The following is a 25,194-nucleotide window of genomic DNA, read 5'->3' as shown; positions in this document are numbered from 1 at the left end:
GGCTTTTGACTCCCAGGCCTGTGCTCTCTCCATTAGGCCATGCTGATCAGTAGTATTACTGAGAATCTCTGTGCAAAACACTACACTAAGTATTTGTCTTGTCTTATGCTGTCGACAGATGAGGCATTGAATTATATTTTGAAACCTAGTAATAAGCAGAATCTTGTCTTATGCTGTCAAGTCGTTCCCGACCCATAGTGACTCCATGGACACATCTCTTCCAGAATGCCCCACCTCCATCTGCCATCCTTCTGGTAGTGTATCCAGAGAGTTTTCTTGGTAAAAATACAGAAGTGGTTAACATTGCTTTCTTCCACGCAGTAAACTTGAGTCTCCACCCTTGATGCTTTCCCATGCTGCTGCTGCCCAGCACAGGTGAGTTTTGACTTGTAGCAGATTGCCTTCCACTCACTAGCCACTGGCCAAGCTAGGAATGGAATGGTTAGTCTTTTGCTTGACTCTCCCTCCTGTAGCCAACACTGTTGGAGTACTGGAAACTCTCCAGGTGCTATCCTGAGAGGGTTGTCTATATTACTAGTGACACTGACAAAAAAGAAGGCAAGCCCCCAAATCCTCATAGTTCAATCACACCCATAAATTTGATTTGCTTTCCTGTTGAGCTGTTCCTAAATGTACATTAAATACCTTCCGCTTATGTAATGTCTTTCATCCCCAAACTCTGAGACTAGAACTCATCAGCAGAGAATTTCCGATCATTAACGGAAGCCAACTATGTCTTTGGGAAGAAAAAATGCTGCTTTATAACACACCGCAGTCCTGTCTTAAGTTCAGAACAAGAACTGGAGGCTCTCTCCTCAGAGACCATTGCTTAACATTTCCTGCCAGAAGCGGCTGCAATTTAGGAATGGGAAAGTTATTTCAATATGGTCTCTGCAAATTGCCTATAAAATTAAAAAGAAAATTGTTGAAATTCTTCCGGTTGTAAAATCACTAATGCGGTATGCTACACTAATTAGGTTTTCCAGAAATCACTATTTTTAACAAGAGACCCAGCCAATACCACTGGACTAGTAGTAAATAGTGGGAGGAAAATGAGGATATTGGCAGGGAAAAATTAACCGAAAGCAGGAGCTCTGGGAAAGTCCAACAGTGGAATCTAGGAGCAAATGCCAGGAAAAGATTTCTCGCCATGGTCTTTTCTCCCACATTCCTGAAGGCAGAAATCATATTTTTTCACTTCAAGGTCATATTCAAGAGTATTCTGCATGACGATAATGATGGTATTTGTTAAGTGCTTACTATGTGCCAAAACTGTTCTAAGCGCTGGGGTAGATACAAGCTAATCAGGTTGGACACAGTCCCTGTTCCACATGGGACTCAAAGTCTTAAACCCCATTTTACAGATGGGGTAACTGAGGCACATATTCAGAACAGAATAATAATAATAATAATAATAATAATAATAATAATAATAACTGATATTTTTGTTAAGCCCCACTATTAGTCAATAAATCATATTTATCAAGGGCTTACTTTGTGCAGAGCATTGTATTAAGCGCTTGGGAGAGTATAATACAAAGGTGGAAGTCATGATCCCTGCCTATCAGGAGCTTACAGTCTCAAGGGGGAGATAGATGCTAAAATAAATTGTGGATATATACATAAGTACTGGGGGGTTGGTGGGGGGGGACACATCAAGTGCTTAAAGGGTACGGATCTAAGTGTATATGCAACACAGAAGAGTAAGGGAACAGGGGAAATGAGGGCTTAGCTGGGGAAAACAACCTTTTTGGGGAGGTATAATTTTAATAAGGCACTGAAGGTAGGGAAAATCAATCAATCAATCAATCAATTGTATTTATTGAGCACTTACTGTGTGCAGAGCACTGTACTAAGCGCTCAAGAAGTACAAGCTGACAACATATAGAGATGGTCCCTACCCAACAGTGCGCTCAAAGTCTAGAAGGGGGAGACAGAGAACAAAACCAAACATATTAACAAAATAAAATAAATAGAATAGATATGTACAAGTAAAATAAATAGAGTAATAAATATGTACAAACATATATACATATATACAGGTGCTGTGGGGAAGGGAAGTAGGTAAGACGGGGGAATGGAGAGGGGGAGAGGAAGGAGGGGGCTCAGTCTGGGAAGGCCTCCTGGAGGAGGTGAGCTCTCAGTAGGGCCTTGAAGGGAGGAAGAGAGCTAGCTTGGCGGATGTTGGGAGGGAGGGCATTCCAGGCCAGGGGGATGACGTGGGCCGGGGGTCGACAGCAGGACAGGCGAGAACGAGGCACGGTGAGGAGATTAGCGGCAGAGGAGCGGAGGGTATGGGCTGGGCCGTAGAAGGAGAGAAGGGAGGTGAGGTAGGAGGGGGCGAGGTGATGGACAGCCTTGAAGCCGAGGGTGAGGAGTTTCTGCCTGATGCACAGATTGATCGGTAGCCACTGGAGATTTTAGAGGAGGGGAGTAACATGCCCAGAGTGTTTCTAGACAAAGACAATCCGGGCAGTGGCTTGAAGTATGGATTGAAGTGGGGAGAGACACGAGGATGGGAGATCGGAGAGGAGGCTGATACAGTAGTCCAGACGGGATAGGATGAGAGCTTGAACGAGCATGGTAGCAGTTTGGATGGAGAGGAAAGGGCGGATCTTGGCAATGTTGCAGAGCTGAGACCGGCAGGATTTGGTGACGGCTTGGATGTGAGGGGTGAATGAGAGAGTGGAGTCAAGGATGACACCAAGGTTGCGGGCCTGTGAGACGGGAAGGATGGAAGTGCCGTCAACAGTGATGGGAAAGTCAGGGAGCAGGCAGGGTTTGGGAGGGAAGACAACGAGTTCAATCTTGGACTTGTTGAGTTTTAGGTGGCGGGCAGACATCCAGATGGAGATGTCCTGAAGGCAGGAGGAGATGTGAGCCTGGAGGGAGGGGGAGAGAGCAGGGGCAGAGATGTAGATTTGGCTGTCATCAGCGTAGAGATGATAGTTGAAGCCGTGGGAGCGAATGAGGTCACCAAGGGAGTGAGTGTAGATTGAGAACAGAAGGGGACCAAGCACTGAACCTTGAGGAACCCCCACTGTAAGGGGATGGGTGGGGGAGGAGGAGCCTGCAAAAGAGACTGAGAATGAGCAACCGGAGAGATAAGAGGAGAACCAGGAGAGCACGGAGTCTGTGAAGCCAAGGTTGGATAGCATGTTGAGGAGAAGGGGGTGGTCCACACTGTCAAAGGCAGCTGAGAGGTCGAGGAGGATTAGGATAGAGTATGAGCCGTTGGATTTGGCAAGCAGGAGACCTTTGAGAGGGCAGTTTCCGGGGAATGTAATGGTGGTCTTTTGTATTTGAAGCTGGGGGGCGGGTGGAAATTCCAGGCCAGAGGCAAGATGTGGACAAGGAGTTGGTGGCCAGATAGATGAGATTGAGAAAAATCGAGTAGGATGGCATTAGAGGAGTGTAGTTTCAGTGGATTCATTCAATCGTATTTATTGAGCACTTACTGTGTGCAGAGTACTGTTGAATAACCACTGGTGATTCTTGAGGAGACAGCAGAGGCAAGTATGGAGTGGAGTGGGAAGAGACAGGAGAAAGGGAGGTCAGAGAGAAGTCTGATGCAGTACCCAAGGTGAGGTATGATAAATGCTCTGATTAGCATAGTAGCAGTTTGGATGGACAGAAAAGGGAAGATTTTATTCATTCAATCAATTCATTCAATCGTATTTATTGAGCACTTACTGTGTGCAGAGCACTGTATTAAGTGCTTGGAAAGTTCAATTCAGCAACAAAGAGAGACAATCCCTGCCCAAAATGGGCTTGCAGTCTAGTAGGGGGGAGACAGACATCAAAACAAGCAAACAGGCATCAATATAAATAAATAGAATATAGATATATACACATCAAAACAAGTGATGCTGTGAAGGTAGAACCGACAGGATTTGGTGACAGATTGAATATGTAGGTTGAATAAGAGATGAGTTGAGGTAATGCCTAGGTTTTGGGCTCATGAGACAGTGAGGGTAGCTGTGTTTTCAACAGTGATGGGAAAGACATGGGGAGGACAGGATTTGGGAGGGAAGATGTGGAGTTTGGTTTCAGACATGCAAGGTTTGAGGTGTCAGCGGGACATCCAAATAGCTCCTGAAAGCAGAAGGAAATGCGAGACTGCAGAAAGGGAGAAAGATCAGGGCTGGAGAAGTAGATTTGGGGATCGTCTTCATAGAGGTGGTAGCTGAAGCCATGGGAGCTAGAGTTCTCTTAGGAAGTGGGTGTAGATGGAGAATAGAAGGGGAACTGAGTCTTGAGGGAATCCCACAGTAAGAAAGTGGGAAGCAGAGGAAGTGCCTGTGAAAGAGACTGATATTGAGCGTCCAGAGAGATAGGAGGAGAATCAGGAGAAGACAGTGTCAGTGAAGCCCAAGTTAGATAATCTTCATGGAGAAGGGAGTGATACACAGTGTCATAGGCAGCAGAGAGGTCAAGGAGGGTTAGGATGGATAGGGGCCATTGGATTTAGCAAAAAGGGGGTAATTGGTGACTTTTGAGAAGGCAGGGTTGGCTGAGCGAAGGGGAGGAAGCCACATTGGAGGGGGTCAAGGAGAGAACTGGAAGAAAGGAAGTGGAGGCATCAGGAAGCAGCCTGGCATAGTGGATAGAGCATGGGCTTCAGAGTCAGAAGGTCATGGATTCTAATTCTGGCTCTGCCACCTGTCTCCTGTGTGGCCTGGGAAAGTCACTTCGTTTCTCTGTGCCTCAGTTACATCATCTGTAAAATGGGGATTGAGACTGAGTCCCATGTGGGACAGGGGATGTGTCCAACCCAATTGGCTTGTATCCACCCTGGTACTTAGTACAGTGCCTGGCATACAGTAAGTGCTTAACAAATGCCACAATTATTATTATTACTCGGGGTAGACAACTTGCTCAAACAGTATGGAGAGAAATGGTAGGAAGGAGATGGGGTGAAAACTGGAATGAACCATAGTGCCAAGGAAAGGATTTTTTATAGGATAGGGGAGTCATGAGCATGCTTGAAAGCAGTGGAGAAGCAGCCATTGGAAAGTGAACAGTTGAAGATGGTGGACAAGGAGGGAAGGTGGGAGAGGACGACTGTTTTCATAAAGTACAAACAGCTGGGGTCAGAGAGGAAAGATTTGGAAAAGAGGAGGGAGCTCTCCTCTTCAGATCCGGCTGGGAAAGATGGGAGAGTCAAAAAGAGGGCAGGAGCAGGAAAGAGACTATAGAGGGGCAGGAGAGATTTTACAGAGATCACACTAATGGTTTCTATTTTGTCAATTAAGAACGTGGCCTAGTCATTTGGGGCACGAGATGGAGGGAGCAGGAGGGCAGGGGTTTGAGGCGGGTGTTAAATTCCTGGTCGCAGATATTAGAATAATTGCAATAATTGTCGCGCCCATGAGACACAAATAATTTCTGATCGAAGACTGGCTCCAACTGGGTGGAGGGGTGGCAATTATCCATTCAAAGATTGCCTCCTATGAAGATGGCTCCAGTCTGATTATATGGTTTTATAGCTAAAGTCACTAGATTTAAAATAATTTTTGTTTCATTTGCTTTAAAACATTTCACTTTATTATTTAATGGGAAGCAGTGTATTTAGCATTTATTACTGTTTTATTAATGATGTGTATGTAGCCATAATTCTATTTATTCTGATGGTATTGATATCTGTCTACTTGCTTTGTTTTGTTGTCTGTCTCCCCCTTCTAGATGGTGAGCCCGTTGTTGGGTAAGGACCGTCTCTATATGTTGCCGATTTGTACTTCCCAGGTGCTTAGTACAGTGCTCTGCACATAGTAACGCTCAATAAATACGATTGAATGAATGAATGAATGAGAAAATACAAGCCTGGTAGTTAGAGAGGACCTGGGTTCTAATCCTGGCTCTGCCACTTGCCTACTCTGTGACCTTGGGCCAGTCACTTAACATCTCTGTGCCTCAGTTTCCTCATCTGCAAAATGGCGATTCAATCTCTACTCTCCCTCCTATTTAAGCTGTGCACCCAATGTGGGACTGTGTTTGGTCTGATAACTTTGATCTGATTATTATGATTCCCAAATCTGCATCTCGCGTCCTGACCTCTCTCCTTCCCGGCAACCTCTCATTTCCTCCTGCCTTCCAGACATATCTACCCAAATGACACTCGACACCACCCTCTCCACTGAACTAAACTCCCTTTTGCTCCCCTATCCCTCCGCCGGTCTCATACCATTAACCCACAACCCTCCACAGTCTGCTTTTTCTGCTTCTGTGCCCAAGCCATGAAGCACTGTTGGAGGAAATCCAGACATCTCTCTGACTTTGTCCACTTTAAATTTGTTCTTATCTGCTTCAATTCGGACCTCTCCACTGCCTGACAGTAATATTTCTCCTTCCTAATTCACTCCCATACCCACTGTCTCTGCCAGCTGTTCTAGATATTTAACTCCCTTAAACCTCCTGCCCTCCGCCCCCACTTTCTCCTTCCCCTAATGACCTGGCTTACCTACTTCATCAACAATATTGAAACCATCAGGGTGACCTCCCTAAAATTTCCCCTCCTCCACCCTCTTTGACTCTCCGTATGTTCCTTGCAGTAACCCAAGATGAAATCTCTCACCTCCTCTCTAAATCTATTTTTTAAATGGCATTTATTAAGCGCTTACTATGTGCAAAGCACTGTTCTAAGTGCTGGAGAGGTTACAGGGTGATCAGGTTGTCCCACGGGGGCTCACAGTCTTAATCCCCATTTTCCAGATGAGGTAACTGAGGCACAGAGAAGTTAAGTGACTTGCCCAAAGTCACACAATTGGCAGAGATGGGATTTCAACCCATGACCTCTGACTAGAAAGCCCATGCACTTTCTACTGAGCCAAGCTGCTATTCCTTCCACATGTGCTTCTGACCCCATCCCTTCATACCTTTTAAAAACATTTGCTCCCTCCCTCCTTCCCTCCTTGACGTCCATCTTCAATTGTTCACTTTCTAACAGCTTCTTTCTCACTGCTTTCAAACATGTTTCTGTACCCCTCTCCTAAAAAAACCCTCCTTTGACCCCACAGCTCCCTCCAGTTATTGCCCCATCTCCCTCCTACCATTTCTCTCCAAACTTTTTGAGAAAGTTGTTTACACCCATTGTCTCCACTTCCTCTCCTCCAATTCTCTCCTAGATGCTCTCCAATCTGGCTTCCACCCCCTTCAGTCCACAGCAACAACCCTAAGGTAACCAATGACTTTCTCACCAAATCTGATGGTCCCTTCTCCATCTTAATCCTCCTAGACCTCTCAGCCACCTTTGATATTGTAGACCACCCCCTTCTTGAAACATCATCCAATCTTGGATTCACTGACACTGTTCTTTCTAGGTTCATTCATTCATTCATTCAATCGTATTTATTGAGCGCTTACTGTGTGCAGAGCACTGTACTAAGCACTTGGGAAGTACAAGTTGGCAACATATAGAGACGGTCCCTACCCAACACTGGGCTCACAGTCTAGAAGGGGGAGACAGAGAACAAAACAAAACATATTAACAAAATAAAATAAATAGAATAAATATGTACGAATATGTGTGTTCTAGGTTCTCCTCCTAACCCTCTGATGGCTCCTTCTCAGTCTCTTTTGCTGGCTCCTCCTCTGCCTCCCACCTTCTGACAATAGGGGTCCCCTCAAGGCTCAGTTCTAGTTGTCCTATTCTCCCTCTACACCCACTCCCTTGGAGAACTCATTTGCTCCCATGGTTTCAATTATCATCTCTATGCAGATGATTCCCAAATCTACATCTCCCGCTCTGGTCTCTCTCCTTCCCTGCAATCTCACATGTCCTCCTGCCTTCAAGACATATTTAATTGGAAGTCCCGCCAACACCTCAGATTAAACATGTCCAAAACTGAACTTCTTATCTTCCCACCCAAACTCTGAACTCCCCGTCTTCCCTATCACTGTAGACAACACCACTACCCTCCCTACTTCACGAACTCGTAACCTCGGCATTGTCCTTGGCTCATCTCTCCCATTCCACCGACGTATTCAGTGTCAACAAATCCTGTAGGTTCTACTTTCACGCATCACTAAAATCCGCCCTCTCTTCTCCCTCCAAACTGCTACCATGCCAATCCGAGCACAAATCCTACCTCACCTTGACTACTGCATCTGCCTCGTCACTGACCTCCCGGCCTCCTGTCTCTCCCTAGTCCAATCCATACTTCACGAATCATTTATCAACAAAATCATTCATTTCTCCCCACTCCTCAAGAACCTCCAGTGGCTGCCCATCTATTTCCGCATCCAACAGACACTCCTCACCATTGGCTTTAAAACACTCAATCAGCTCGCCCCAGCCCACCTCACTTTACTAATCTGCTAGAGCCCAGCCTGCACACTCTGCTCCTCAAGCACAAGCCAACTCACTTTTCCCCAGTTTGGTCTATCTCACCACCAACCCCTTTCTTACATCCTTCCACTAGCCTGGAACTCCCTCCCCCTTCATATATGCCAAATCACAAACCTCTTCACCTTCAAAGCAACACTAAGGTCACATCTCCGTGGCTCAGTGGAAAGAGCCCGGGATTGGAAGTCAGAGGTCATGGGTTCAAATCCCGGCTCTGCCGCTTGTCAGCTGTGTGACTTTGGGCGTCACAACTTCTCTGTGCCTCAGTTACCTCATCTGTAAAATGGGGATTAAGATTGTGAGCCCCACTGTGAGCCCGTTGTTGGGTAGGGTCTGTCTATGTTGCCAATTTGTACTGCCCAAGCGCTTAGTACAGTGCTCTGCACACAGTAAGCACTCAATAAATATGATTGAATGAATGAATGAATGACAACCTGATCACCTTGTATCCTCCCCAGCGCTTAGAACAGTGTTTTGCACAAAGTGCTTAACAAATACCAAAATTATTATTATTATTATCTCCTCTGATCCTTCTCCTCCCCCTCTAGACTGTGAGATTGTTATGGGCAAGGAACTTGTCTGTTAATTCTATTGTATGGTACTCTCCCAAATATTTAGTATAGTGCTCTGCACATAACAAGCACTCAATAAATATGACTAATTGATCTTCCGCTGCACTTACTACAGTGCTTGGCACATAGTAAACACTTACAAATATAATAATAATAATAATAATAATAATAATAATAATAATAATAATAACAAATTCATTGTCATTAAGGGTAGGTGGCCAAGGATTTGTAAAAAAATATCACTGTAATGCATCCTCCGCTATGTCAGAATTTGTTATAAGGGGATGTCACCTTTATGAAGATTATATTCTTAACAAGCTATATTAGATACTATTATTGGCATTATGATTATTATTATTAATAATAATAATAATGGCATTTATTCATCATCAATCGTATTTATTAAGCACTTACTATGTGCAAAGCACTGTCCTAAGCACTGGGGAGGTTACAAGGTGATGAGGTTGTCCCACGGGGGGCTCACAGTCTTAATCCCCATTTTACAGATGAGGTAACTGAGGTACTGAGAAGTTAAATGACATGCCCAGAGTCACACAGCTGACAATTGGCAAAGTCAGGATTTGAACCCATGACCTCTGACTCCAAAGCCTGTGCTTTTTCCACTGAGCCACATTGCTTATGTACTTGTTATGCACTTATTATGTGTCCAGCAACGTTCTAAGTGCTGGGGTGGGTACAGTTAATCAGATCAGATGCAGTCCCCCCTGCCCCATGTCAGACTCAAAGTCTAAGAAGGAGGAGAACAAACATTGAATCCCCATTTTACAGATGAGGAAACTGAGGCAGTGAGAAGCTAAGTGATTTGCCCAAGATCACACAGCAGGTAGGTGGCAAAGCTAGGATTAGAACCCATGACTTTCAGGCCTTTGCTCTTTCCACTAGACCACACTACTCTTCAGATATCACAATCAGTGGCATTCACTTCTAAAAGCAGTCTATAGAATGGGCTAAAACTAATTTCCATAGCTTTCCTCCTGAATATACTCCTCTTCACTTTCCAGGTAAATGGTCAACACCACCACCACATTCCCTGGCCTAGAAATTTCAACTTAAGTGTCATTTTCAATTCCTCTCTATCTTCTGACTCTAACATTTATGGCACTTGTTAAAGCGCTTACAACGTGCCAAGCACTATACTTGATGCCAGGGACACAATCCCTGTTCCACAGGGGGCTCACAGTCTAATTTGGAAGGGGTAGGATTTAATCTCCATTTTATAGATGAAGTAACTGAGGCACAGAGAAGTTAAGTGAAGTGATTTGCCCAAAGTCACTGAGCAGACAAGTGTCGGAGCTGGGACTAGAATCCAGGTCCTCTGACTCACCAGGTCCTTGCTCTACCCACTAAGCCATGCTGCTTCATCTGTTACTAAATCTGGACATTTTTTCCCCCCCAAAATTTCCTAGATCTACCCCTTCCTCTCCACCTAAACAACTACCAGCCTGGTTCAGGCTTTTTTTAGACCTCAACTACACTACATTACTTGTGTAGTGTAATGTAACAACTACATTAGGCCCCTCATTGATTTCCCACCCTTCAACCTCTTCCCTCTTTAATTGTTGTTGGGTAGGGACTATCTCTATTTGTTGCCAAATTGTACTTTCCAAGCACTTCGTACAGTGCTCTGCACACAATAAGTGCTCAATAAATACAACTGAATGAATGAATGAATGAATGATATTACATCTTGCTTCCTGATAATCCTTTTGAAACACTATTTGCCTTATGTCTTTCCACCCATCATGGCTCAGTGGATAGAGCACAGGCCTTGGAGTCAGGACCTAGGTTCTAATCCTGGCTCTGCCACTTGCCTGCTGTGTGACCTCAGGCAAGTCACTTCACTTCTCTGGGCTTCAGTTACCTCATCTGAAAAATGGGGATTTAGAGCGTGGGCCCCAAGTGGCACAGGGACTGTGTCCAACCTGATTAACTTGTATCTACGTCAGTGCTCAGAACACTGCTTGGCACATAGTAAGCGCTAAACAACTACCAGAATTATTAATTATTATTACATTCCTTGGCGTCGAGCAGAAACTCCTGTTGGTTGGATTTAAAGCTCTCTACCAGACGTCTCCTTCATTAACCATTTCCTTTTTCTGCTACACCACAGCTGCTCCTCCCAAGCCTAGCTTCTTTCCATTCCTCGCTCTTGATTTGTTAACCCATGCCCGTAGCTACCCTCTAATTCAGCTCTCTCTGTCCTCAAAGCCCCCTGAAAACCCGCTTCCAGAAGGCCTTAAGTTCTACCATGCCAAGTTGTTTGAGACTAAGCTCCTTGTGGATAGGAAACATGTCTACCAACTCTGTTACATTGGACTCTCCCAAGCGCTTAGTACAGGCCATGTTTCTCCACACCTCAAGAAACTCCAGGGGTTGCTCGTCCACCTCCATATCAAACAGAAATTCCTTGCTACTGACTTAAAAGCACTCAGTCACCTTGCTCCCTTCTACTTCACCTCGTTACTCTCCTACTACAACCCACACACTTTGCTACTCTAATGGTAACCTTCGCACTGTACCTCAATCTTGTCTACCTTATGGCCGACCTCTCGTCAACGAACGCCCTCCCTCCTCATATTCAACAGACAATGACTCTCCCTCACTTCAAAGGCTTATTGAAGGCATATCTCCTCCAAGAGACCTTCCCTAAGCCCTCCTTTCCTCTTCTCCCACTCCCTTCCACAACACCCTGTCTTGCTCTCTTAATTCGTTCCCCCTCCCAGCCCGATAGCATTTATGTACATATCGCTAATTGAATTACTTATATTAATATCTGTCTTCACTTCTAGACTGTAAGTTCATTGTGGGTAGGGAATGGGACTGTTTATTGTTACAATGTACTCTTCCAAGCACTTAGTACAGTGTTCTGCGCACAGTAAGTGCTCAATAAATACGACAATGAATGAACAAATACCACAATTATTATTATTATTAGAATGTATGCTCCTTGAAGGCAGTGACCATGTCATTAACTTTCATTGTGCTCTCCCAAATGCTTAGCTATGCTGCTCTGCACCCAGGAGATGCTTAGTAAACTACATTGCTAGATTAATAAAACTAAATTCCTTTGTAAATTTGAATTGAATTTTATCTTCTGTTCATGTTTCCTGTAAGCTACTACTTCCTCCAGGGGAAAGAGGATGAAATGTCAAGAAAGGAATCAGAATACACTGGAGACTTCAAAGCCTAAACTGGAGGTGGTGTGTAGATTTGTGGAATGCTTGAAAGGGGGAGGGATAGGAATGCCCTTTCTCCCAGCCTTTGTGCTCCTGCCATCTTAAAACCAGTTTCTTTCACATAAAACCAGTTCTTATCCCACCCAAACCACACACTCCTGATTCCTGCCGCAACCCACATAGTGGAGTGGGGTGACTGGACACAGCCGATGCAAATGAGCCGGCAGAAGTAAAGGTCAAAATGAAGCAGCAACACTTTGTAGCTCCGACTTGGAACCACTTCCCGATCTATGTTGGAAATGCCATGGTGGAAAGAAAGGTCATACGTAGCCCGAGGGCTCCGACAAATGTTATAGTGTTTTTGTGGGCCCACCTTTCTGGATCTTTTTCCTTTTGGAACCAAATTCTGCCTTCTGCACAGTACAGGTAACAGGGATTTATCAAAGGGCACTCGAGGGGTAACACCTTCATTCTCGTCTTCACTTGTTTTATATTGTGTAGCCAATAGCTTTATTTTTTTCTGAGTAAACAACTGTACTTCACAGGGGAATGGTAGAAGTCAGTGGGATTTATCTAAGGGCACTTGAAGGGTAATGACAGCGAGGCCTAAATGGCTACAGCATGGACTTGAGAGTCAGAAGGGCCTGGGTTCTAATGCCAGCTCCGCCACTTGTCTGCTGTGTGACCTTGGGCAAGTCACTTCACTGGGCCTCAGTTATCTCATCTGTAAAACGGGGATTAAGACTTTAAGCCCCATGTGGGACAGGGACTGTGTCCAACCTGATTAGTTTTTGTAGACCCCAGCGCTTAGAACAGTTTGACACGTAGTAAGCACTTGACAAATACCATTATTATTATTCTCCCATTTCACTCGTTTTACATGAAATCACCAACTGCTTTATTTTATTCTGAGTAAACTATTGTACTTCATGGGGGCGTGGGATAAATCCACAGCCCAATCAATGGTAGTTATTGAATGCTCACTGTACTAAGCACTTTGGCAGCATGGCTCAGTGGAAAGAGCATGGGCTTTGGAGTCAGAGGTCACAGGTTCAAATTCCAGCTCTGCCAACTTCTCTGTGCCTCAGTTACCTCACCTGTAAAATGGGGATTAAAACTGTGAGCCCCCTGTGGGACAACCTGATCACCTAACCTCCCCAGCGCTTAGAACAGTGCTTTGCACATAGTAAGCATTTAACAAATACCATTATTATTATTATTATTATTATTATTATTATTACAATACAATACAGTTGGAAGACATGGTCCCTGCCCACAAAGAGCTTTCTACAATATTCAGGAGGGGGAATTAACTGGGTTGAACAACACTTTCCTTATGACTTCCCTGCCTGGCCAAAAATGAGAAATTCATCAATCAGTTAAGCAATGGTACTTATTGAAGACTTACTGTGGGCAGAGCACTATACTAAGCACTTGGAAGAGTATAATTCAGCAGAGATAGTAGACAAGTTCTCTGCACACAAGGATTTTACAGTCTAGAGGGGGAAAAACTCAGAATAAAGCAGAGGATGGATCAAAAGCCTGGCATGAAACCTAATGCAGAAAAAGGTTGCTAAAAGGATATTTAGTAATAATAGTAATGATAATAATAATAATGTCTGCTAAGCACTTATTATGTGCCAACAGAAGCAGCATGGCCTAGTGGAAAGCACAGGCCTGGGTATCAAAGCACCTGCATCTTAATTCAAGCACTGCCACTAGCCTGCTGTGTGACCTTCAGCTGTATGAATACAGCTGTGCTGTATTCCTAAATACGATTGAATGAATGAATGAATGACCTTGGGCAAGCCACTTAATTTCTCAATGCCTCAATTTCCTTATCTGTAAAATGGACAATAAATGACCAGTTCTGCCTTCTGCTTAAACTTAAGAGTCCCATGTTGCATAGGGACTATGTCTGAGCTAGATATGTCACCCCTAACCTAGTTCTTAGTGCAGGGTTTGGGACATAGGAAGTGCTTAATGAATACAATCATTATTATTATCATAATTATTAATAAACACTGTTAGAACCATGGGGTAGATGTAAGATAATTAGGTCAGACCCAGTCTCTACTCCACCTTAGACTTACATTCTAAGGGGGAAGGGGAACCAAGTATTTCATCTTTCATTTTACAAATGAGAGATGCAGCGTGGCTCAGTGGAAAGAGCCCGGGCTTTGGAGTCAGAGGTCATGGGTTTGAATCCCGGCTCCCCCACATGTCTGCTGTGTGACCTTGGGCAAATCACTTAACTTCTCGGAGCCTCAGTTACCGCATCTGTAAAATGGGGATGAAGACTGTGAGCCCCACGTGGGACAAACTGATCACCTTGTATCCCCCCCAGCGCTTAGAACAGTGCTTTGCACACAGTAAGCACTTAACAAATGCCATTATTATTATTATTAAATGAGGAAACTGAGGCACTGAAAAGTGAAGTGACTTGCCCAAGGTCACAGAGCAGATAAGTGGCAGATCCTGGATTGGAACACATGTCCTCTGTCTCCCTGGCTCGTGCTCTTTCCCTTAGGCCATTCTGCTTATTTCTTCTCAGGATGGCACTGAGTTTCCAGTACATTACCAACCTTGGCTATGGGAGAGAGAGTGAAGCCGAAGCATCCCCATTCCATTCCTAGCTCGGCCAGTAGCTAGCGAGTGGAAGGTAATCTGCTACAAGTCAAAACTCACCCATGCTGGGCAGCAGCAGCATGGGAGAGGGTCGAGGGTGGAGGCTTAAATTTACTGCACGGAAGGAGGCAATGGTAAACCACTTAAATATTTTTACCATGAAAACTCCATACATGGATACGCTACCCAACGACTGCAAATGGAGGTGGGGTGTGCTGGGAGAGATGGTGAAGCAGCGTGGCTTAGTGGAAAGAGCACGGGCTTGGGACTCAGAGGACATGGGTTCTAATCCCAGCTGTATGATCTTGGGCAAATCACTTAATATTTATAATAATGATGGCATTTATTAAGCGCTTACTATGTGCAAAGCTCTGTTCTAAGCGCTGGGGAGGTTACAAGGTGATCAGGTTGCCCCACGGGAGGCTCACAGTCTCAATCCCCATTTTCCAGAAGAGGTAACTGAGGCACAGAGAAGTTAAATGATTTGCCCAAAGTCACACAGCTGACAATTGGCGGAGCCAGGATTCGAACCCATGACCTCTGACTCTAAAGCCCATGCTCTTTCCACTGAGCCACTTAACTTCTCTGGGCCTCAGTTACCTCATCTGTAAAATGGGGATTAAAAGTGGGAGCCCTACATGGGACAACCTGATTACCCTGTTTCTACCCCCGTGCTTGGAACAGTGCTTGGCGCATAGTAAGTGCTTAAAAATACCATAATTATTATTATTATTATTATTAGTTCATAGAAAAGTTGCTATGGGTTGGAAATGACTAGACATCATAAGACAAGATTCTACTTAATACTAGGTTTCAAAACATAATTCAAAACTTCATCTCCAACCTTGAAAATCTCCCAAATCACTCATCTTCACATCATCCATCACCCAGTACATTTTCCGGGAAGCGAGGGCTTGTAAAGGCAACTGGAATTTAGGCATAACATTCATTTTGAATAGACTCAAGGAATAATTTTGAAGATCAGCTACTTCGGATCATTTTTCTTCAGCTGAATTTTCTGATACCCCCTAAATGTTCTTTGATGATGATGGATGAGTAACACGCTGTATTCATGTAGCATTTGTCTTTAGGAAAGTCAAAGAACCGCACCATGTCTATTCACCAGGCTCACCACATCCTGTAGAAGAGGCACAAAGGAGTGAGTTAAATGATAATCTTCAAGAAGACGAGAGGTTATCAGTCAGACTCACTGTTTTCATCTCAACTGAGGGCTGGATGAGAGAGGAAACGGGTCTAAACTGTAACAGGAAAACTTTAGGCTAAACCAAAGGAAGGATTTCATAAAAATCCGGGAGTTTATTTGAAACATCACGGTCAACTCTCATTAAACCAATCAATCAAGGGTAATTATTGAGGGCTTACCATATGCAGAGCACTGTACAGGTCTGGGAGAGTACAACACAGTTGGCAGAAACGTTTCCTGGCAATGAGCTTATAGTTTTAATACTAGTATTTGTTAAGCACTTACTATGTGTCAAGCACAGTACTAAACTCAGGGGTAGTAAAAGACAATCAGTTCATTTGCTTCAGAGATGGGAAGTTCTTGTTTACACAAGGTAGCTTGAATCCTTCGCATAGGCGTTAATATGAAGTATTCATTTCTTTATGAACTATGAATAGCAGTAAGAGGAAAAGTTTTCCAGATGGTAAAGTGATATCTTTTAAAATTTTAATTAATTGCTGCTGAGGCCTTTTTGTAGTAGGGAACATTCTGGACTTTCAGCTAAGCAGAGGAACTAGGGGACAGTGACGGAGGAAAAACAGTATGGCCTAGTGGAAAGAGCCCAGGCCTGGGAATCAGAGGGCCTAGGTTCTAATCCCGGCTCTGCCGCTTGCCTGCTGGGTAACCTTAGGCAAGTCACTTACCTTCTCTGTACCACAGTTTATCTGTAAAATGGGGGATGAAATTCCAGCTCCCCCTATTTAGGAGGGAGAACTTAGATGAGGAGGACTGGTTGCAGGAGATCGAGAGCAAAGGGAGAGAGCTGCTCTGAGACCAACAGATGGACAGGTCCAAGCTGGTTCAGCCCCAGAGCTGAGGGTGGAGGGAGAGGTATACTGTTCCTCAGGCACAAAGCTGGAGGGACAGTAATGGTGGCAGACAACAGCTGGCATCTGGAGAGCTTGTGTGTGGCGGGGAAGGTGGTGGAGATGTCAGCCAGGTCCTAGGGCTTAGACAGGTCGTTCTCCAGATTTTGTAGGTACACAGAAAGAGCAGTGTGGTCCAGTGGAAAGAGCCCTGGCCTGGGTGTCAAAGGACCTCGGTTCTAAAAGGACCTCAGTTCTAATTCCAGTTCTGCCACTTGCTTGCTGCGTGACCTTGGGCAAGCCATTGAGACTGAGAGTCCCATGAGAGACAGAGACTGTGTCCAAGTCGATTTGCTTGTATCTACCCTGGCACTTAGTAGTGTCTGGCACGTAGTAAATGCTTAACAAATACCACAATTTTTATTATTACTTCACTGCTCTGTGCCTCAGTTTCCTCACTTGTAAAATGGGGATTTAATACTTCTTCTCCCTCCTATTTAGACTGTGAGCCCACTGTTGGGTAGGGACTGTCTCTATATGTTGCCAACTTGTACTTCCCAAGCGCTTAGTAATAATAATAATGGCATTTATTAAGCGCTTACTATGTGCAAAGCACTGTTCTAAGTGCTGGTGAGGTTACAAGGTGATCAGGTTGTCCCACGGGGGGCTCACAGTCTTCATCCCCATTTTTATGAGGTAACTGAGGTCCAGAGAAGTGAAGTGACTTACCCAAAGTCACACAGCTGACAATTAGCGGAGCCGGGATTTGAACGCATGACCTCTGACTCCAAAGCCCATGCTCTTTCCACTAAGCCACGCTGCTTCTCTTAGTACAGTGCTCTGCACACAGTAAGCACTCAATAAATATGATTGATTGATTGATCTGACCTGATTAACTTGTACCTACCCCAGTGCATACAGCAGTGCTTGACACATAGCAAGCAGGACACAAATACTATTATTATTATATTTGGGGCACAAACAATCCTTGTTGCCTTCCTCCCACAAGCCAAGCATTTTACTTTTCCCACTAGATTACAAGTTCCTAGAAGGCAGGGGTCATGGGGTCATACTCTTACTGCACTCTCCCACATTTTTAGTAGAGTGCTTTACAGAGTAAGTTCTGAGTTAAAACTATTGATAGACTGATATATTATTTGAACCACTTCAGTTTCACAAGTCCCAACGTGAAGTTACTTTTGTTTTTGAGGCAAAGATTCCTTTACCATTTGCAAGTTTGGGAATCACAATGGGACACTGGAATAGGTTGGTTGAAATCATTTCAGAGTTCAATCAGTCTAAAAAATTAAGGTCCTTCCACAGAAAGCTAATAGAAATTCTGTGGTAGATAAATGCCCAGTTGCTTCTGTATGAAGGCAGGTCATTCTGATCTTTTTTATGGTATTTTTAAATCATTTATTATGTGTCAAGCACTGATGTAGATCCAATAGAATCATGTTGGGCACAATCCCAATCCCACACAGGGCTCAGAGTCTAAATTAGAGGGAGGAGGGTTAATCCTCATTTTACACTTGAGGTAACAGCCACAGAATAGTTAAGTGACTTTCCCAGTCACACAGCAGACAAGTGGCCGAGCTAGAATGACAGATCCTAGGATCATTCCACTAGGCTATGCTGCTTCTTTTAATCGGTTTTTAGTGCTAAAAGTCCAAGGCCCAATGTGCTGAAGTAGATATTGCAAAAAGAGTTCCAATCAACAAAGTTCAATGATATTTAGAGAAACTGTAAGGCTGGCCCTTTGGCTCATTAACTTTGGAAGTCTTGTCAGAGTTATAATTCTTGTCTTGTTTTATGCTATAAAGTCATTCCCAACCCGTAGCGACTCCATGGAGACATTTCTCCCAGAACATCCTGCTTCCAACTGCAATCGTTCTGGTAGAGAATCCATAGTGTTTTCTTGGTAAAAATACGCAAGTGGTTTACCATTGCCTCAGGCCCAAGAAGCCAAAGGGAATCCCTTCACCTTGTTGGGTGGGGGAGAAGAGGAATGTCACAAAAAAGAGGGATCATTTGGCAGTTGAGACTTTTCTTTGTACCCCAAATACCGATATGTCCTCTGCTAAACTGCTGTTTTAGTGATGGCCAACTCTAAGGAATTGCAAAATAGGGATTCAATCGTGTTCTCCCTCCTACTTCGACTGTTAGCCTCATGCGAGAGAGGGACTTTTCCCAACCTGATTAACTTGTATCTACCCCAGAGATTAGAACAGTGTGTGACACATTGTAAGCGACCTATAGAAAATCATCCTTCAAATACAAATTTTTGCTAACATTTTATGGGAAATGCCGCAAGTCATAGGAGATAGGTGTCACGGAAGACTGGCTTTTGAGGCATATATCTGGTCCTTCTCTATTGGTATCACAGCCAGGAAGTCATACGAATCAGGTCTTTCAATTCCACTGTAGTGCACTTTTCCAAATGCTTAGTACAGTATCCTGCACAGGGCAAGCAATCACCTGGAGTGGTGTTAAACTAAGACTGAGCCATGGGAGTGGTTGGCATAAGACAAGTTGGCTTTAATATCATGTGAGACAATCTTGCTGGAGAATACTAACAAATGGATAACTAACAAATACATGCAGAATCCCAAACCATAAGGTTAGTTTATATAAAAGCAGCAACACATCAGCTCGAGTGAAAGGCAGAAACAATTCTGATCAGTAGAAGCAGCATCGCCTAATGGAGAGAGCACAGGCCTGGGCGTCAGAAAGACCTGGGTTCTAATCCTAGCTCTACCACCTGTCTGCTGTGTGACCTTGGGCAAGTCACAACTTCTCTGTGCTTCAGTTACCTAGCTGTAAACGGGGAATCAAGGCTGTGAGTCCCATGTGGGACATGGGCTGTGTTCAAACTGATTAATTTGTATCTACCCCAGCACTTAGTACAGTGCCTGGCACATAGTAAGCGCTTAAAGCCCATGAAAAAAAAAAGTAGAAGAGCAGTTTCATTGCCAAAAGTTGAAGCGATTGAAAGTAAATCGTAATTTTTAAATGAAGTAAATGCTTACTAGTTAAGAACTTAGTACAGTGCTCTGCACACAGAAAGCGCTCAAGAAATGCCACTGATTAAGAACATTGGAAGATGAGCATTTTTTTACTGGTTAGATAAAAGTCCAGGGATCTAGCCATACCAAAGAGAATGTAACCGGGAGTCAGAGGACCTGTGTTCTACTCCCAGCCCCACCACTTGCGTGCTGTGGGACTGTGGGGCAAATCAATAACCTTCTCTATGTCTTTTTTCTCATCTATAAAATAGGAATAAAATACCTGTTGTTCTCTTTAGTTTGTAATCCTCATTGGGGCAGGGATTGTGTCCGATGTAATGATCTTGCATCTACCCCAGGGCTTAGCACGTAGGAAGAACCTATTAGCATTATTATATATTCTGATCACCTGAAGATTTCCACATCTACTTCTCAGTCTCGGAACAGATGAATAGGGAATGCTGCAGCAGAAGCAGTTTTATTCTGAAACTGTGGTGTTTAAAAAGCAGTGCTTCACCAAATAACACACTCAGTATCAAAAGAAGGGTGACTCAAAGGCATTTCTTGCCTGCCAGTTTTTACAGGCAAGCAAGCGATGACTTTCTCAGGAAAACTGCCATGTGAACTCAGGACCATTGCCTAGTCTCTCTGCATCTAAGTTCCTTCTGCCCAATGTGGATATCATTACTTGCATGTGCAGATAACAATGATTTTTAGTGGACTATCTTAAAGCAGTTATCCAATTATCTAATGTGCACTTTTCACAGGACTCAAGACTCCCTCTCAGAGAACTCTCAAATTCCCAATTGGCCAAAAAGATCACCATTTTAGAGAAATGGGTGGAATCATTGAAAGAAAGAGCATGGATTCTGATGAATACTCATGTGCGGCACTGTGGATGTTTTTGTGGAGTGGATGGGAGGGAATGAAGTTATTTGGGCTTGAAAACACAGCAGGGCTTTTCTTACTTTTGTTTTTTAAAATACGTGCATACACAAACACACACCTTTACTGTATTCCACACCTTTAGAAGGACTAGCACAATACAATTAAACTTCAGAGTAGTTAATGGCTTTGGTGTCGGAATCAGTTGCTAGCACCTTGAGCTGCAAACACTAAATTATGCTCTGTTTCAAAATTGTTGTGGTCGTGGGATCACACTCTAGGATTTTATTATTTTTTTTTTGCAGGGCTTTAAGTAAAGTTAGGACCGGAATGAAAACCAGATACCTAAGAAACTGATATTGTAAGAAAATGCCAATTTAATCATTTACTTAAGCAGGCAAGCATTTGTAAACATTCAGTAGCGGCAGCATCCAAGTTAACAATTTAAAAAGACATTGAGATTAGTGATTACAGCTTTTCTTTCCCTCACACCAAAAGAAAAAACAAAAGAAAAAAAATCGGAAATGATGCCTTAAAAACATTACAAACATTGAACATTCAGTTACATCTTCTACCCGCCTTCTCCTCACTCTGTCTTCTCCCCTCCTCCCATCTCTCTTTAAAGTTTCAGCTACTCCTAAGACGCACCGTCTTGCAATAACCTGTACTTTTAGCATTTGCAACCTAGGAAGTACTGTGCGGGTGTGGGGGTGGTTGGGTGTGAGCTCAGTTTAAATCCCGTTAGCAAAGGGGATGTTCGTGTCTTGGTTCAGTGATTCTTTGACTTCGGGAGGGAGCGTGTCGAAGAGGTGATCTTCCACGACAAGCCCGCTTTTCTTGAGAAGCCGGCACAGGCCCAGCTGGGAAGGCAGGCGGTCAAGACAGTTCCCCTTCAGTTCCAACTGAGTGAGCTGCGCCAGCTGACCGATTTTGTCCGGGATCGAGGTGATGCAGTTTTGCCCCAGACACAAAGTCCTCATTTTAATGCACTTGAACAACTGTTTGGGCAAAACGTCCACTTTGTTCCCGGTGACATGCAAATATTGCAGGTTTTGAAGCAATCCTATATCTAAGGGGATCACGGAAATGTTGTTGTAGCTCACGTCTAAGTATCTGAGTTTCTGTAAACTAAACACTGCCACGGGTAAGGATTCGAGTTTATTGTTCGAGAAATAAAGTGACTCCAAGTTTTTTACGTGGGTAATAGAAGGAGGAATGTTGACGATTTTATTGTGCCATAACTTTAGACAAGTCAGTCTTTTCAAGTGCTGGAAGCTGATGATCTCTTCAATTGTGCGTATGCTATTCGACTTCAAATCCAGCTCCTGCAAATTGGAGAGGCTGAAAATGGCGTGCGGAATTCTCTCCAGTTCGCAGTTCTGGAGTTCGAGCTCTGCTACATTCATCATTTTCTTAAGGCTGTTCAGTACCACGAGCTTAGTGCCATCGTTGTGAATGACTAATTTCGTCAGATGCGGAGCCACATCTGTGATATTAGACGGGACTTTGGTCAGATTGCTCTTGACGTGGAGGATCTTCAGGTGCCTCAGCTCCCGGAGGGACTCCAGCCCTATCATCTTATTGTTTTCAGAGTTCAAGTTGCCTATCAGGTACAACTCCCGAAGGTTCTTGAGCAGGTAGACCCAAGCGGGGATCTCGGCGACATCCGTGAACTTCACGTGAAGGCATCTCAAGTGATCCCGGAGGAAGCTGAAGGCTGTCTGTTCCACTTTGGCCGGGCAGTGGCAGAGGTGGAGCTCCTGGAGGTTGGTCATCTGGGAGATTTTGGCCGGAATCTTGGCTTCCGGGATCAGTTCGAGTTTCAGCACGTCCAGGTCCGTGAGGTCGAACACGGCGTCGGGGACCCCGGAGAGCATGAAGAGATGCAGCTCCTGCTTCTCCTGGGCATTGCGCGACACGTGCTGGCGGAGCTTTTCGAAGGTCCACTCATGGTTCAGGCTGATCTCCCGCAGCTTGTTCTCGCTGACCTCCGACAAGAAGACCCCGAAACGCTTGGAGTACAGCTGGTCGTACTGGTCCACCATATGCAGAAGGAAGGCGAAGTCGTTTTTGACGTCGGGGATGTCGCTGAAGCTGCTCTCCTCCCTCACTTTTTCGAATGAGTATTCCTTCAAGGGGATCCGGAACAACCAGAAGAGCGTGTAGAGGCAGATGAAGCCATACACGCAGATGATGGAGATGTAACTGATGAGCAGCTTTTTCAGCATGTAGGCCATGTTGTGGGTGCACTCGAACTCGTTGTAGCCGGTGAGGTGCTCGACCTCGGGATGGCAGACGTGCTCGAAACTGATGGCGTTAACGAAATTGGCGGTGTAGCAGAGGATGAAGATGAACTTGGCCGTCTTGATGACCGTCTGGACCACGTAGAGTTTGTAGATCAGGTCGCTGTCCTCCACGTGGGCCCGGAACTTCCTCACCTTCTCGAACAGGGCTTTCGCCTGCTCCCCGTCTTTCTTGTCCAAAATGGTCATGCTCGGAACCTCGACCACCGGCCTCTCGGCGGAGAACTTCAAGCCGGATTTGCCAATCATCGGGGTGCTGGAACTCGGGCTCCCCTCGTCGCTGCTGGTCGACACGTGCTTCGGGAGAGACTGCGTGCCTGTCATCCTCTGCTTGTTCTCCTCCGAGTCCTCGCAGGCCGTCTCGGACAGTGCTTTGGTGGTCCAAGGCGACTCGAAGCACTTCCCCAGTATCGAGACGAAGTGTTCCACTTTAGAGCAGGTTTTGGGATACTTAAACCAGAAGTTGCTGCTGACCATCAGGATGATGGTGTGGATGAGGGCGAGGTAGGGAAAGTACTTCGAGTACCAAGGGAGGGCCAGATGGTAACACATCTGATTGATGAAGACGTACTGCTGGAAATCCAAGTTCGTCTTGCGACCGGTGGCGTCTTTCTGCCCTCTCCTCGCCTCCGGGTGGGCCACGGTGGTGGAAGGGCCAGAGGAGGGGGTCTGGCTGAGAGGCCTGCCGGGCGTAACGGCCGATGCCCCTAAGGGAAGGGTCTCCGCCTCCCACCCGTCCGGATCCGGGTCCGTCGCCGTGACGGGCTTGGGCACGTCCGGGGTGACGTCGGCGTTTCCCGCCCCTGGCTGGGCTTTCGGATGGACGGGAGTCGGCAGCACGGGCAAGCATACCACTTGGTCTTTGGTGAGTTGCATGGTTCCGGCGAAGATGGCCACCATCAGCATCACGACGGCCAGGTAATCCATAAACACGTCCCACCATGGTTTCAGGATCCGGTAAGTCGGTTGAATGTCATTGAGCGATGCAACTTCCGCGAGGGTAAACATTCCTACGACAAAGCAGAAAAGACGTGTCACCGCAGGGGCGCAGACCGCAATGGTGATGGTATCTGTTAAGTGTTTACTATGTGTCAGGCGCTGTACTAAGCGCTGGGGTGGATACGAGCAAATTGAGTTGGACACAGTCCCCGTCCCATGTGGGACGTGTTTTCCAGGTGAGGGAACTGAGGCACAGGGAAGAGAAGTGACTTGTCCAAGGACACACAGCAGACAAGTGGCGGAGCCAGAATTAGAACCCATGACCTCCTGACACCCAGGCTCGTGCTCTAGCCACCACACCACGCTGCTTCTCATTCGACAACAAACCCGATTCCGGCCTCCTGCGGATGAGGAGGCGCCCACAGAAGCACGTGGAAGAATCGGAAAGGAGTACCAACGATTCTCCTCACGTGACTTCCGGGGGAAAGAGGAGGCACCCCAAAGATTCAGGGCTCGTTCCTAGATTCTCCCCCTTTTAGTCTGTGAGCCCACTGTTGGGTAGGGACTGTCTCTATATGTTGCCAATTTGTACTTCCCAAGCGCTTAGTACAGTGCTCTGCACATATTAAGCGCTCAATAAATACGACTGATGATGATGATGACTATGATACCACCATCACCTTTTCTTTAACGGTACTTTTTAAACGCTTACTCTGTATCACGCACTGTTCTAAGCGCGGAGGTAGATACAAGCTAATCAGGACAGACACAGTCTCTGTTTCACATGGGGCTCACAGTCTTATTCCTCATTTTATAGATGTGGTACCTGAGACATAGAGAAGTGAAGTGACTTGCCCAAGGTCACATAGCAGACGAGTGGCAAGTTCTTCTGACTCTCAGATCCTTGCTCTATCCACTAGACCACACTGTAAGCTCGTTGTGGGCAGGGAATGTGTCTGCTCATTGTTATATTGTACTCTGCAAAGCTCTTAGTACAGTGCTTAGCACACAGTAACAACACTGCTAAAATCCACCCTTTCTCCTCCATCCAAACTGCTACCATGTTAATAGAATCATTTATCCTCTCCTGTCCTGATTACTATATCAGCCCCCTTACCAACCGCCCAGCCCTTTATCTTTCCCCACTGATTCATTCAATCGTATTTATTGCGCGCTTACTGTGTGCAGAGCACTGTACTAAGCACTTGGGAAGTACTCCAGTCTGTACTTCTACAAAAACGTTCAGGCCATTTCATTCATTCATTCAATCGT

General features: G+C 45.2%; 1 protein-coding gene and 1 non-coding gene across 4 annotated transcripts in view; both read right to left on the bottom strand.

The window, feature by feature from the left end:
- Positions 1-385: 385 nt before the first annotated feature.
- Positions 386-523, bottom strand: LOC119927408. Its single transcript, XR_005450415.1, has one exon. It is a non-coding gene; the product is annotated as a small nucleolar RNA SNORA7 (small nucleolar RNA).
- A 20,510-nt stretch (positions 524-21,033) lies between these two features.
- LRRC8D (leucine rich repeat containing 8 VRAC subunit D) overlaps positions 21,034-25,194 on the bottom strand; it is a 162,867-nt gene continuing 158,706 nt past the window's right edge. For 2 of the 3 annotated variants that reach the window (XM_038745576.1, XM_038745577.1), the window contains exon 2: positions 21,034-23,993. In XM_038745576.1, coding sequence (XP_038601504.1) covers positions 21,412-23,991 — 2,580 coding nt within the window. In that variant the 5' untranslated portion in view covers positions 23,992-23,993 and the 3' untranslated portion in view covers positions 21,034-21,411. Of the gene's footprint in view, positions 23,994-25,101; positions 25,120-25,194 lie in introns of those variants that run through there. The other variant, XM_038745578.1, reaches the window with a different exon arrangement.

This window comes from Tachyglossus aculeatus, chromosome 4 (assembly GCF_015852505.1).
Source record: "Tachyglossus aculeatus isolate mTacAcu1 chromosome 4, mTacAcu1.pri, whole genome shotgun sequence".
Taxonomy (NCBI): Eukaryota; Metazoa; Chordata; class Mammalia; order Monotremata; family Tachyglossidae; genus Tachyglossus; species Tachyglossus aculeatus.
This window is presented reverse-complemented; position numbering and strand designations above follow the sequence as displayed.